The sequence below is a fragment of the Heterodontus francisci genome, chromosome 14 (genome assembly GCF_036365525.1).
Source record: "Heterodontus francisci isolate sHetFra1 chromosome 14, sHetFra1.hap1, whole genome shotgun sequence".
In the NCBI taxonomy this organism is placed as follows: Eukaryota; Metazoa; Chordata; class Chondrichthyes; order Heterodontiformes; family Heterodontidae; genus Heterodontus; species Heterodontus francisci.
This window is the reverse complement of record NC_090384.1, coordinates 55307177-55320582: the sequence shown is the minus strand read 5'-3', so window position 1 is coordinate 55320582 and position 13406 is coordinate 55307177. Positions and strand designations below refer to the sequence as shown.

Sequence of the window (13406 nt, the reverse complement as noted above, 5' to 3'; positions counted from 1 at the left end):
CTTCTTGTGGCTGAGATGCCCTTAATGCCTGTCCTCAACATTGCTTGCTGGGGGGCACTGCCTCAAGCTGCACCACCCTGTGTCGATGTCGGGGCAGCCTCAGTCACTGGGACTTGCTGTATAGATGGTGCGTCAGTCAGAGGAATAAAAGAGTCTGCTGATGACAAAGGTACCCCCATGAGGGGAGACCCCCTTGACATCATCCCTGCTTGCCCAGCCCTTTCATGACACACATGCATTTTCTGAGGGAACCAGCAGCTGGGCGCATCTGGTTGACTATCCATGGCTCTTTGTGTCATTAGTGTAACTGACCAGTCCATGAATTCTGTGCATGGCAGTGCGCCGTTTCTGCATCCACCTCAGCATGATGCCACATCCCAATCTCCACAATATTGGCCACTCTTTCAACAGAGGAGCTCATGCAGTCATATGCCCGAAACATTGCGGAGCAGATCTCATGAATGGATTCTTCCATTCTCTTCCCAAGGTTTTGCACTGCCTCAGTGAACTGTGAGATTTGGGCACACATCTCCTGTAGCTGCTCCAGAAAGTCCTGCCTTGTATGTGACCCCCGAAGCTCTGCATCTTCACCCAGCTGAACATGGCTGGAGCTGTTTTCCATCCTCTGAGGGGGACTGCCCACAGCTGCCTCTGTCTCTGTCAGCTCCTCTTGCTCGCATGTGATGTCCTGGTCACCTTGTGCCATCTGTTCTGAACTCGCATGAGGCCCCACCAAGGTAAGTGTATCTGTACTGGTAGAGGGTGTGCTTGACTGCTGTGATTTTAGTGCCTCGAATGCATCTTCCTCTGAAGTTGCTGCAGACGGCAGAATAGTATTCTGAGGCTGCTCCTCCACAATTGGCCCTGTGGGAGACAAATGACATTTGTGAGGAAATCTCTCCTCTGTCAGTAGCTGCTTATGTAGAGTTGCAGCAGACTATAACAGCTTATGCATTGGCATGGACTACACAAATGAAGACAGTGCTCCATCCCCTTCACCAGGAAATGGTAACATGCGTTGACTCTTTCTCAGGCGGATACCCATGTTACCTTGGCTGACTTACTGCCGAACTGCCACCCCAGCAACTTCAAGGGCCACCTCTTCCATTGCCGTCAGTATAGCGAGATGCACAACCCTTTCTTGCATGTTATGTGCGATCCCTTTCTTGCATGTTATGTGCGATCCCTTTCTTGCATGTTTTGTGCTTTATTCCTACAAAGTCAAGAGCGATAAAGTTAAGACCATGGTGCTGTCCTTCACCGCATCCTGCAGCTCACTCTCATGTGATATCCATGGCTTCTATGTCACCTGCTGCACAAGCATTTGTGATGTGAGCATTGCCCATGGCTCAAGAGTGCATTTGGATACACAGATCTCAATTTTCTTGAACGCTGTGCCTCCTCAGGCTGCTCTGCTCATAGGTGACTCCAGAACGAGTGGCCTGTCATCTGGGTGTAGCATTGCACTCATCTAGCCAGACCTCAGAAGGTCATTGAAGTGTTTCCTGCACTGCACCGACGTCCTGCTGACCACACTGTGGCTGGCATCTCCATCCATGTCTGCTTCATCTGGCTTCTGTTCTCTGGAATCAGGGCACTCCTTTGGGCTCCATCAGCAACTCTAGATTGGCAAATTTTGGGGCCGCCCTTCCATGGGTGCAAGTCATATTGTTGCTCCGCTGAGTTCTGGCCTCTGTCATTGCTCAGGATGCCAGTGACCACAATCATGGCTGCCAGGGGCCCTTTAAATTAGGCCTGCTATGCCTCCATCCCACCTCCTCAGCGCGTCCACCACCCCTAATTGGATGGTGAACTCGCCAGCAGGCCACTAATTGGCTGTCTCCTTCAAAATACTATTGGACATTTGGGAGCAATGCGAGTGGCGTCAGGACCAGAAATAGTCCCGATGTCAGGGTCTTGACACTGGAATGAAAATTCAGCCTTATAACTTGGCTCTTCTCTCCACAGATGCTTCCAGACCTGCTGAGTATTTCCAGCATTTTCTGTTTTTGATTGGCTAGGGCTTTCATTATTCTGTCATTTAACACCCTCTCTGCACTAACGCTTTGTCTAACACACCCTTTGCCCCATGACCTCCTTGTCAGTTATTCTCTGACCCTATATCCTATCAACATCTTCCCTTTTGTTCTCTTTTGCCTCACTCCCACTTTATTTGCTTAAAACCTATTACGTTTCTAACCTTTGCCAGTTCTGATGAAGGGTCACTGGCCTGAAAAGTTAACTTTGTTTCTCTCTCCACAGACGCTGCCAGACCTGCTGAGTATTTTCCAGCACTTTTTGTTTTTATTACCCCTCATGAAGCTATTTCATTTCTAACTTTCCACAGTTCTGATGAAAAGTCACAGACCTGAAATGTTAACTTTGTTTCTCTCCGCACAGATGCTGCCAGACCTGAATATTTTTAGCATTTTATTTATTGGGTAATTTGCTGCTACAGTAAGAGCTCCTTTATGCTTACAGGAATGTTGCACCTGCTGTCAGAGGTAACCCTTGCTCTGTCATGAGTAAATTACCTTCCACTTTGTAAGACGTATGATATAAGTTGAAATACAGATTGTTGGATCCTCCAGTAATGACACTTAACACATCTGAGACTTAACATGCTTCACAGACTTTATTCAGCCATCTTCACTCCCCAGATAAAGTCCTTCAACATGTGCTATCTGACCTTTTAACCCCTGGGTCAGATGACCTCCTAACTAGTACAGAATGTACCATATTGTATCTAATTTGTGAGTAAGGTATTGTATCTAAATGGAAGTCCTCTTAACACTCAGTTATCATCAGGACATCCTTCCCTTAACAGACTGAAAACATGTCCATGATTTTCTGGCATTACACAAATGAATAAATGGACATTAGATAAAATCCTCATATCTCTTGAGTGGTCTCCTTTGACGCTTAGCTCTACCTGTCATCTCAGGAAACCTGGTTATCATCTCTGGACTTGATATTATCAGCTTCCTTTCAGAAGCCTTCACCTATGCCTCTGGACTGCAAGCTGTCAACCTGCTGTCAGAAACTCTGGAGTCTCTGGTCCCTGGTCCATTCCTGCTGCCATCTGAACCTCATCTCAATGTCAAACTGCTGTTTGCTGTTCCACCATGCGTGCATCTTGATCTGGAACCAGATTTAGCTCAGACTCTGGGTTCTGCATTATAAAACTACTCCCAGGTTGATATTTCATAACACATGACATATTTCTGTCTTCTTCTACTCCTTCTGGCCACCTCACAGTAATCCTACTTCCAATCTTAGAAATAAAACTATACAGTTCTAGAAAAAATGTTGTGTCCATCTTTTTTCAGAATCTCTCGTTTAACCAACATTTCATCACCTGAAATCACATCAAACTCTCTGGAACCCCTTCTATGATCTGCATAAAACTTCGACGCACTCTTCTTCTTAGCATCATAGTCTTGAACCTCTTGATCATTGATAATGATTTGGATTTCTGGCATTTTGGTGCGGATTTTGCGTCCTAACAGCAACACTCCTGGGCTCTTCCTTGTCATTGTATCTGAAATTGGCCTGTACACAACCACATATGACAGAAGTGCCTCCTTCCAGTCTTTGCCTTCAGCTTGGGCAATTCTCACCCGCTTCTTTAGAGATTGGTTCTGATGTTCCACCTCTTCATTACCTTGTTTGGTGTAAGCCTGTGGTGATGAATCCCTGTAACCGGCATGTAATCATCAAACATGTATGAGATAAATTATGGCTCATTGTCTGTGTACAAGGTAACTGGCAAACCATACCTCACAAATATCTTAATCAGTGCTGTAACTGTTTTCTCTGCTATTATAGACTTCATCACAACATATTCATAGTAATGACTGTAATAGTCGATCACCACCAGAATTGACTCTCCTGACAGAAACAAAGCTAAAAACATTTATGGCTACATCTTCCCATGGTGCAGCTGGCCGCAATGCGCTGCGTATTGGTTCAAGTGGGTTGGGTCAGCGAACGACTTGAGATCCATGACAGGGTTTGACAAATTTTTCTGCATCCTTCTCCATTCCAGGTGACCACACCTTGGTTCTCAGGTTCTGCTTTGTATTAACCATTCCTAAATGACCTTCATGAACCAATGCCACCATTCTATTCCTTAGCTGCCTTGGCACTATAAATCTGTTGCCTCTGAGCACACATTTCTCCATTGTGCACAGTTCATCTCTCATAGAAACATAGGATGTGTGTGTACCTTTCTCCCACTCTCCTGTCTGGATCCTCTGTCTGATGTCTTCTAGTTCTGGATCTCTATCTTACTCTCTATCTCCCAAATTGTCATTGCTCTGGGTGTCAAGTGTACTGCTACAAATTGCACAAATGAGTCCTCTTCCTTCTCTAGCATAGAGCCTGCTATCTTGTCCACCTTCAGTAGACTTGATAGTGAATTTGCAATGTTCGTCTTCCCCACAATGTGACTAACCTTGTACTTGTATTGTTGAAGTCTAAGTGCCCATCTTTTGATCCTAGCATGTGGTTTTGACCTTGGAGAGTATATCATCTCCAGTGGTTTATGGTCTGTCAGCAACTCAAGTTTGATGTCAAACAAGTATGCATGAAATCTTTCACATGCCCCTTTCTCTGTCTGAGAATATTGCCTCCCCACATCCATCAAAGACCAGCTTGTCTAAGTGCCTCACTGGCATTTGGTGGTTCTCTTGCCTTTTCCACTACCTTTACTTTCTCTCTGGCTGGATTAATGCCTTGGCTTGTCAACTTGTGATAGTCAAATAGGCACTCGTCTGCATTCACCGTTAGATCCACTGCTAGCAACCTTACCAACACTAGCTTCAATCTCTCATCATGTTCCTCATCAGAGGTACCATGAACGATGATGTCATCTGAAATATTGGCTGCTCCTGGTGTTGTAGAACACCTTCAAGTGGATGTGGTTACTTTTTCAGTACATCTTACTAGAGAGGAAATTATGTAACATATCATGTAAGTGAGTCTCACTCTCAGTCTGCAGCTGATCATCAAACAGACCAGACATGTATAGATGTTCTCTTGCAATGTAATGCCATGCTACTAACCTCAATAAAGGAATCCATTATTTAAGTGTTAACTGACCCCTGATGCGTGGCTAGTGCCTTAATGTCTGAAGTCTAAGTAAGCACAGGGAAAAGAAAACACAATATGGCAGCAGTGGTGGAGATTTTCTTTTTCATTTTAGAGCCTACCAAATGCAACATCGACCAGCAGTGGTGAATATTTGAAGACTCAAAGAGTTGAAGATGCAAAGATCCTCAAAATCTAAGTTCGCCATCGATAGTGGAGAAACTGGAAGCAGCTGGGAAGCAATAACAAACTTCGGAATCAAAACTGCTCAGTCGACAAACAGTGTGTGGTGTAAAAACCAAAGACCGTTATGCAGCAAGCAGCATAAGTTTAAAAAATTGGAACAGCGCATCAAGAGATATAGCGCCAGGCAGTGCTCAGCTAGGGAAGGCGAGTTACTGGGACACAGACAGCTAGATCGGGAGCAAGGGAAATCGGAACCATTATTGAAATCAGGCCAAGAAGGGTCGCGAGCGCTACGGCGAAAACAAAAGTAAAGGTCTGGAAAAGTCTGCACCGCCATTACAGGCTGTGCAAGCATCATGGTGCGTTCCTGCCATAACCGAGCTCCATGGGTGGATCCAGAAAAAAAGCACGCTAAAGTGACAACAGCGCCACCCATTTAAACTAGTGTGTCAGCATTGGACAAGCTGTGGCAAGCTGAGGAACTGCAGCGTCCAGTGATTGGAGCATTCAGGCCCTGAGCGGCAAAATGACAGGGACATTGTTTTAAAACACAGAAAACAGCAGGGAAATCGTGAAAATGACTGCAAAATCTCCAAGCTTCAATTGGAAAGCAGCTGATTTATTATCAAAATTAAAAATCCAAATTAATGTTCTCACCCATAGACTAGAGTTTGTGGCATTTCATTAGCAACCCCATGAGTCCATTGACCACTTCATTAGTAGGTTCAGGGAAAAGGGTGCATGCTGTGACTTTTCAGACACTGAGCTAGCAGAAAGAATCGCTGAGCTGGTGATTGCATCCCCACCGATTTCAGAAAGATCTGCTAGATAAACCCAAAGGTTGCAGAATTGATGAACTGCTTAAGACAGACGCAAACATGAAGCCATCATTGCAGGGGGACAGAGTCTAAAGCTCTGTGAACAACCTCAACGGTGAACACACTGATGGGAGCATCAAAGGTTGGGAAGCCATCTAACAGATGTGGATTTCTACACACAGCAATGAGTAAACCAGCATTCTTTGATTTCTGCAAAGCATGTGGTATGAAAGGTCACTGGCAAAAACACTACAGAAGAGTAAAGGCTGAAGGAGCTGCAAGGAGTCATGCAAAGGTTCCACAAGCAGACAGTACCTTTAGGCAGCAATAAAGACCAGAGCAGATTCTGCAGGAAAAGCATACACGAGTAGCAGACAATGGCTATGAAGAGCAAGTTGATGCAAGGTGAGGTGAGCGCACTTTCCACACCGCCTGTATCACACAACGCATAGATGTCATTGCACCATTTGAAGTTTTTGCCACGCTCCAGATCATATGTTCACAAAGTGTTGCCAAACATTTGTCATTGACCAAAATAGATACTGTGGCGAGTGCAAAAATACTCCCTTTGTGAATTCTAGAAGAAATATACCCAAATAAATAGAAGGCCACAGTGAAACCATTTGCTGTAAAATTGTCTGCATACTACAGATCAGCCATTTCAGGCTTAGGATCCATCGTGATAGAGTGGAAATATGACCAGTCATCCTGGACATCACAAACACTCTACATTGTAGAAACAAAAGTCCAGCAGTTGTGGGTCTAACGGGGTGTCGAGATCTAACTTTGGCGACGAGACATGGGATTAACCAGGTGCCGGAAGGCAAACCAGTATCAGAAGATACGCTCATCACTTCAGTCAGCAATCTAACAGCATAGTACCCAGATTGCTTTGATAGAATTGGCAGTTTCAAGGGAGCCGCAACTTTACATCCAAGATAGGATACTTGAGGATGATCGACCCACCAAGCAAATGAGGCATCCACATTCAGTCCAAGTTAAAAGTAAAACTGGACAAGATGGAAACCGATTAGATCATCAGAGAGGTACAAGAACACATGGACTGGAGCAGTTCAGTCAGCAGTGTAGTTAAGAAAGATGGATTACTTAGAGTCTGCCTGGATCCAAGAAAGTTGAACAAAGCTCTCAAGCGTTGTCCACATAAGATTCCCACACTGGAAGATACTAACCTGAAATTCAAAGGAGCCAAATTTTTCTTGAAAGAGACGTGATGAATAGTTATTGGTCAGTACATTTGGCTGAGAAGTCTCAAGAGCTGACTACGTTCTGTACCCCATTTGGTTGTTTTCAACATCTTCCTTTTCGGCTATCAATTAGCCAAGATCTCATTCTGGCGCATATGACAATGGACCTCAGTTCATGGGGAAAAAACAGGGGAGGATGAAATATGTGCGTGACAGGAAAGCAGGCAATGAATTGACAGATCTAAGGATAGGACAGCAAGTAACAGTTCAGCATTCCACAGGAGGTACGTGGCAGCTATCTGAAGTAACAGGGATCTGTGCAAAGCCAAGATCATAGGAGCTCAGTACATCCAGTGGAACAGTTGTAAGAAAAAACAGAGGGCAAATCAAAGAATACCTCATTCTCAACATCCAGGTAACCCCACTGCATCTAGGATAAGGTACAAGACCACATTCTGTGCAACATCCAAGCATACTACTCCCACAATCACTGTGAGAAGATCCAACAACCACAAGTCAACATTACAGTTACTAAAATATAAGCAAAATACTGCAGATGCTGGAAATCTGAAAAAAAACCCAGAATGCTGGAAATACTCAGCAGGTCTGGCAGCATCTATGGAGAGAGAAGCAGAGTTAACGTTTCAGGCCAGTGACCTTTCATCAGAACTGGCAAATGTTAGAAATGTAATAGGTTATAAGCAAATAAATTGAGGGTGGGGCAAGAGGTAACAAAGGGCAAGGTGTTGATAGGACAGAGGGTCACAGAGAATAACTGACCAGAAGATCTCCTCTGGAGGTCTTCCCTCTACAGCTTCCAACCTCATAGTCCCGCAATCCCGGACAACTCGCTTCTACCTCCTTCCTAAAATCCACAAACAGGACTGTCCTGGCAGACCCATCATTTCAGCCTGTTCCTGCCCCACTGAACTTATTTCTTACTATCTTGACTCTATCTTTTCTCCCCGGTCCAGTCACTTCCCACCTAAATCCATGACTCTTCTGACGCCCTACGTCATCTTGACAATTTCCAGTTTCCTGGTCCCATCCGCCTCCTCTTCGCTATGGACATCTAATCTCGCTACACCTCCATCCTCCACCAAGACAGTTTGAGTGCTGTCCGCTTCTTCCTTGAGCAGAGGCCCAACCAGTCCCCATCCACCACCACCTTCCTCCACCTGGCTGAACTTGTTCTCACATTGAAAAACTTCTCTTTCAACTCCACACACTTCCTTCAAGTAAAAGATGTCGCTATGGGTACCCGCATGGGTCCTAGTTATGCCTGTCTTTTTGTGGGATATTTCGAACATTCCTTGTTCCAGTCCTACTCAGGCCCCCTCCCCCAACTGTTTTTCCGGTACATTGATGACTGTATCGTGATGGTGCCGTTTCCTGCTCCCACCCCGAAGTGGAAAACTTTATCATCTTTGCTTCCAGTTTCCACCCTTCTCTCACTTTTACATGGTCCATCTCCGACACTTTCCTTCTCTTCCTCGACTTCTCCGTCTCCATCTCTGAGGATAGGCTGTCTACGAATATTCATTATAAGCCCACTGACTCCCACAGCTACCTCGACTATACTTCTTCACCCCCTGCCTCCTGTAAGGACTCCATTCCATAGTCCCAGTTTCTCCGATGCATCTGCTCTGATGATGCAATCTTCCACGACAGCGCTTCTGATATGTCTTTCTTTTTTTTCAATTGAGGATTCCCCCCACAGTGGTTGACAGGGCCCTCGACCGTGTCCGGCCCATTTCCCGCACCTCCATCCTCACCCCTTCCAGTATCGTAACAGGGTTTCCCTTGTCCTCACTTTCCATCCCACCAGCGTCCACATCGAAAGGATCATCTTCCGCCATTTCCGCCACGTCTAGCATGATGCCACTACCAAACGCATCTTCCCCTCCCCTCCCCTGTCAGCATTCCGAAGGGATCATTCCCTCCGCGACACCTTGGTCCACTCCTCCATTACCCCCCACCACCCCTCGTCCCCTTCCCATGGCACCTTCCCATGCAATCGCAGGAGGTGTATCACTTGTCCTTTTACCTCCTCTCTCTTCACTATCCAAGGCCTCAAACACTCCTTTCAGGTGAAGCAGCTTCTGTACTTCTTTCAATTTAGTATACTGTCTTCGCTGTTCACAATGTGGTCTCTTCTACATTGGGGAGACCAAATGCAGACTGGGTGACCGCTTTGCGGAACACCTTCACTCAGTCCGAAAGTATGACTCCGAGCTTCCGGTCGCTTGCCATTTCAACACATCCCCCCCTGTTCTCATGCCCACATATCTGTCCTGGGGTTGCTGCAGTGTTCCAGTGAACATCAACACAAGCTCGAGGAACAACATCTCATTTACCAATTAGACACACTACAGCCTGCCGGACTAAACATTGAGTTCAATAATTTCAAAGCATGACGGGCCCCCCTTTTTATTTTTAGTTATTTTTTTCTTTTTTTTATTTATTATTTTTATTTGTTTATTTGTTTATTTTATTTTAGTTTGTTTCATCATTCATGTTTTTACCATGTACCTACCCATTTTTTTCATGTTTGTGCTTTGACCCAGGGCTGTTCATTTTTGTCAATTAACACCCTCTCTGCACTAATGCTTTGTCTTTCAACATACCATTAACATACCATTTGCCTTTGCTCCCTGACCTTCTGGTCAGTTATTCTCTGTGACTCTCTGTCCTATCAACACCTTGCCCTTTGTTATCTCTTGCCCCACCCCCACTTTATTTGCTTAAAACCTATTACATTTCTAAGATTTGCCAGTTCTGATGAAGGGTCACTGACCCGAAACATTAACTCTGCTTGTCTCTCCACAGATGCTGCCAGATCTGTTGAGTATTTCCAGCATTTCTTGTTTTTATTACAGTTATTAAGTTGGGGTGTGTGAACCGACTGCCACAAAGATTTAGAGACTTATAACTCTGAGTTTTCTAGCTTTTTGTTCTGTAATGGATAGACACATTTTTCTTACATTGTGAATAGTTAGTTATATTTAATTATAAGGGGGAAGCTTTTTTGTTCGAAAACAGGGGGGTGTAGTCCACCTTTAAGTGGGTTTGGTTACATTTTCAGTACATCTTGCTAAAGAGGAAATGATGTAACATACCATGTAACTGCATCTCACTCTCAGTCTGCTGCTGATCACCAAACAGACCCGAGATGTACAGAATAAAAGCAAAGTACTGCAGATGCTGGAAATCTGAAATAAAATGATGAAAGGTCACAGACCTGAAACGTTAACTCTGCTTCTCTCTCCACAGATGCTGCCTGACTTGCTCAGTCTTTCCAGCACTTTCTATTTTTATTATCTGAGATGTACAGATGTTCTCTTGCAATGTAATGCCATGCTACTACCCTCAATAAAGGAACCCACTATTTAAGTGTTAACTGACCCCTGATGCACGGTTAAAGTCTTAGTAGGCACAAGGAAAGGAAAACACAACACCTGGGACACCTTGAATTGCTTTATAGATCACATTCTGGTAAATTTTAGGTGCTGCGTTTAAGCCAAATAACAGCCTTTTGTATTGGTACAGTCCAAAGTGTGTGACAAATGTTGTCACCCTCCTACAATTTGAGTGCAACTCTAGCTGGCAGTACCCCCACTTTAAGTCCAACATGAAAACACCTTATTTGTTGGCATTTCCTGGGGTATCTCATCTACAGTTGGTATAGGATGGCATTCACCTCAAGTGCCATAAGCTGCAGGGCTACATGATGGAAGATGGGCTTAGAATAGGTGGATCTTTCTCGGCTGGCGCAGACACGATGGGTCAAGTGGCCTCTTTCTGTGCCTTAAACTTTCTATGATTCTATGTTTCTCTAACCACTGCCTCATTAACCTGTCTCAAGTCAATGCACAGTCTTATGTCTCCATTTGACTTGGGCACTACCACTACTAGACTCAGCCAAGGTGCTGGTCCTTCTACTGGTTCAACAATATCTTGATTAATAAGCTCTTGGATTTTGGCTTCAACCTTGCTCCTCAATCCAAAAGGTGTTCTTCATACAGGCTGAGCTTCTGGGTTGGTGTTGTCATAAATGGTCAGCTTCACCTGAAAATCACAAAGCTTTCCTATTCCTTAGAAAACAAGGTTGAACTCCTCAAATTTAGCATATGGCTTCACCAAGTTCACCGTCAATTCAATATGCAACAACCCTAAGGCTCGAGCTATCTCTCTGCTAATGAGTGGTTCCCCTTTCTCTTTGATGACCATAAACTCTGCATCTACCTTTTCATCACCTACTTCCACTAGAGCCTGGAAACATCCCACAGTTTGAAGCGGTATCATGGATGTGTATGAGTACAACTTATTCACACATTTCCGTGATGTGCATTCGATTCTCTCCTTGAATTCTTTCCACAATGTCCAATCAATCACACTGATATCACTTCCAGAATCCACAATGATGTCCACCTTCACCTCACCAATCAGCACTGGTACTTTTCCATGTTTCCCACTGCAAACATGTATCCCTCATCACATTCACCATCATTTTTGCTCTCATCCTCTACTTGGCATACATCTGTTTTCCTTTCCAGACTTTCCTTTCTTAGTTTTTCTTCTGCACTTCCTAGCGCAGTGATCCTTTCCCCAACAATTTCTGCAAGTCTTGTCTTTAGCAAGGCAGCAAGAATCCTTCCCAAAATGTCACAAATGTTCACATTTGAAGCACTGTTTCTCTGTCTTACTTGGGCTGCTCCTACCTTGCCCTCTGGAGAATCTAAGATTGTTCACTTGGATTGAGTTTGATCCAGAACACCCTGAAGCTGAAGCATCTGCATTCAGTTTCATCAACTGGATTTGAGCTTCCACAGCTTCAAACAAAGCTGCCACCCTCAATGTTTCTGTCAAGGTTAATACATCTTTTTCAAGCAACTTGCACCACAAGTAGTTCGACTGGCAACTCTGTACAACTTGATCTCTGAGCTGATTACCCAAATCATTTCCATAATTACATCCCTTAGAAGTTTGGTGCAATCTCATGACAAATTGCACAACAGTTTCCCCCTCTGTCGGCTTCATCTGTCAAAAAACATGTTGCTGAAATGTTGCATTCGCCTTCACATAATTGTTTAATACATCCATGGGCTTGTCCTAATCAAACCTATCTCCTTTGTGATTAAGTGTTTTGAATGTCTCCCACCGATGCCCCAGCATTGAAGAGCAACAAAACCCTCCATTGCACTTACTGTGCCAACATCTTCCCATCAAGAAATAGGCTCCTGCTGTCTGCGTAAGCCTCAAACTCTTGCGACCCATTGTGCACTCACTACACTGGTTTCACCGTTGGGATCAAACAGATTTACAACTCTAATCCCAGGAGGTTTCAATACGTCAAAAGCTATATTTCAACACCTGGTCCAATCAGCACCTTCTCCTTTGTTATCTCTTGCCCCACCCCCACCTCACTTGTTTATAATCTGTGACTTTTCTAATATTTGTCAGTTCCGAAGAAGGGTCACTGACCCGAAACGTTAACTCTGCTTCTCTTTCCACAGATGCTGCCAGACCTGCTGAGTGATTCCAGCATTTCTTGTTTTTGTTTCAGATTTCCAGCATCCGCAGTATTTTGCTTTTACTATATTTGACTGCAATGGTTTAGACCTCGTTGCTACTATTAGACCCTCCAGTAATGACACTTAACACGACTGAGACTTAACTTGCTTCACAGACTTTATTCAGCCATCATCACTACCCAGATACAACCCATCAACATGTGTTATCCCACCTTTTAACCCCCAGATCAGATGATCTCCTAACTAGTACAAAGTTGTTCATTATTCTGCCATTAACACTCTCTCTAATCTAGTGCTTTATCTTTTCCTGCAACTATTAGCACTGTCTTTGCCTTTTGTTCTGTGACATATTTGTTGTTAATCTCTCCTGCCCTCTGCCCCATCACATACCTCTTTTGTTCTTCTTCCCCCTTTCCTCCCCCCACAACCCCTTCACTTGCTCAAAGCTCATTTCTAACTTTTGCCAGGTCTGATGAAAGGTCACAGACTTGAAACGTTAACTCTGCTTCTCTCTCCACTGATGCTGCCAGCCCTTTGTCTTTATTACAGAATGTACTGCATTGTATCAAATA

The 13406-nt window shown here is 44.4% G+C and overlaps 1 protein-coding gene across 1 annotated transcript; it reads right to left on the bottom strand.

The window, feature by feature from the left end:
- Window positions 1–298: 298 nt before the first annotated feature.
- On the bottom strand, window positions 299–12340 carry LOC137376908 (uncharacterized). The gene is made up of 3 exons (XM_068045866.1): window positions 12022–12340; window positions 10420–10512; window positions 299–864 (listed from the first exon to the last, which is right to left on the bottom strand). The coding sequence occupies exons 1-3, from the start codon at window positions 12338–12340 to the stop codon at window positions 299–301; spliced, it is 978 nt and encodes a 325-aa protein (XP_067901967.1).
- Window positions 12341–13406: the final 1066 nt, after the last annotated feature.

Coding starts and splice junctions, on each gene's coding strand:
- LOC137376908 (XM_068045866.1), bottom strand. CDS start 12,340: ATGAAGCCGACAGAGGGGGAAACTGTTGTGCAATTTGTCATGAGATTG. Junction 10,513..12,021: donor TAGATTCTCCAGAGGGCAAG/GTAGGAGCAGCC, acceptor ATTTTATTTCAG/ATTTCCAGCATCTGCAGTAC. Junction 865..10,419: donor GAGTGAGATGCAGTTACATG/GTATGTTACATC, acceptor TGTCTCCCACAG/GGCCAATTGTGGAGGAGCAG.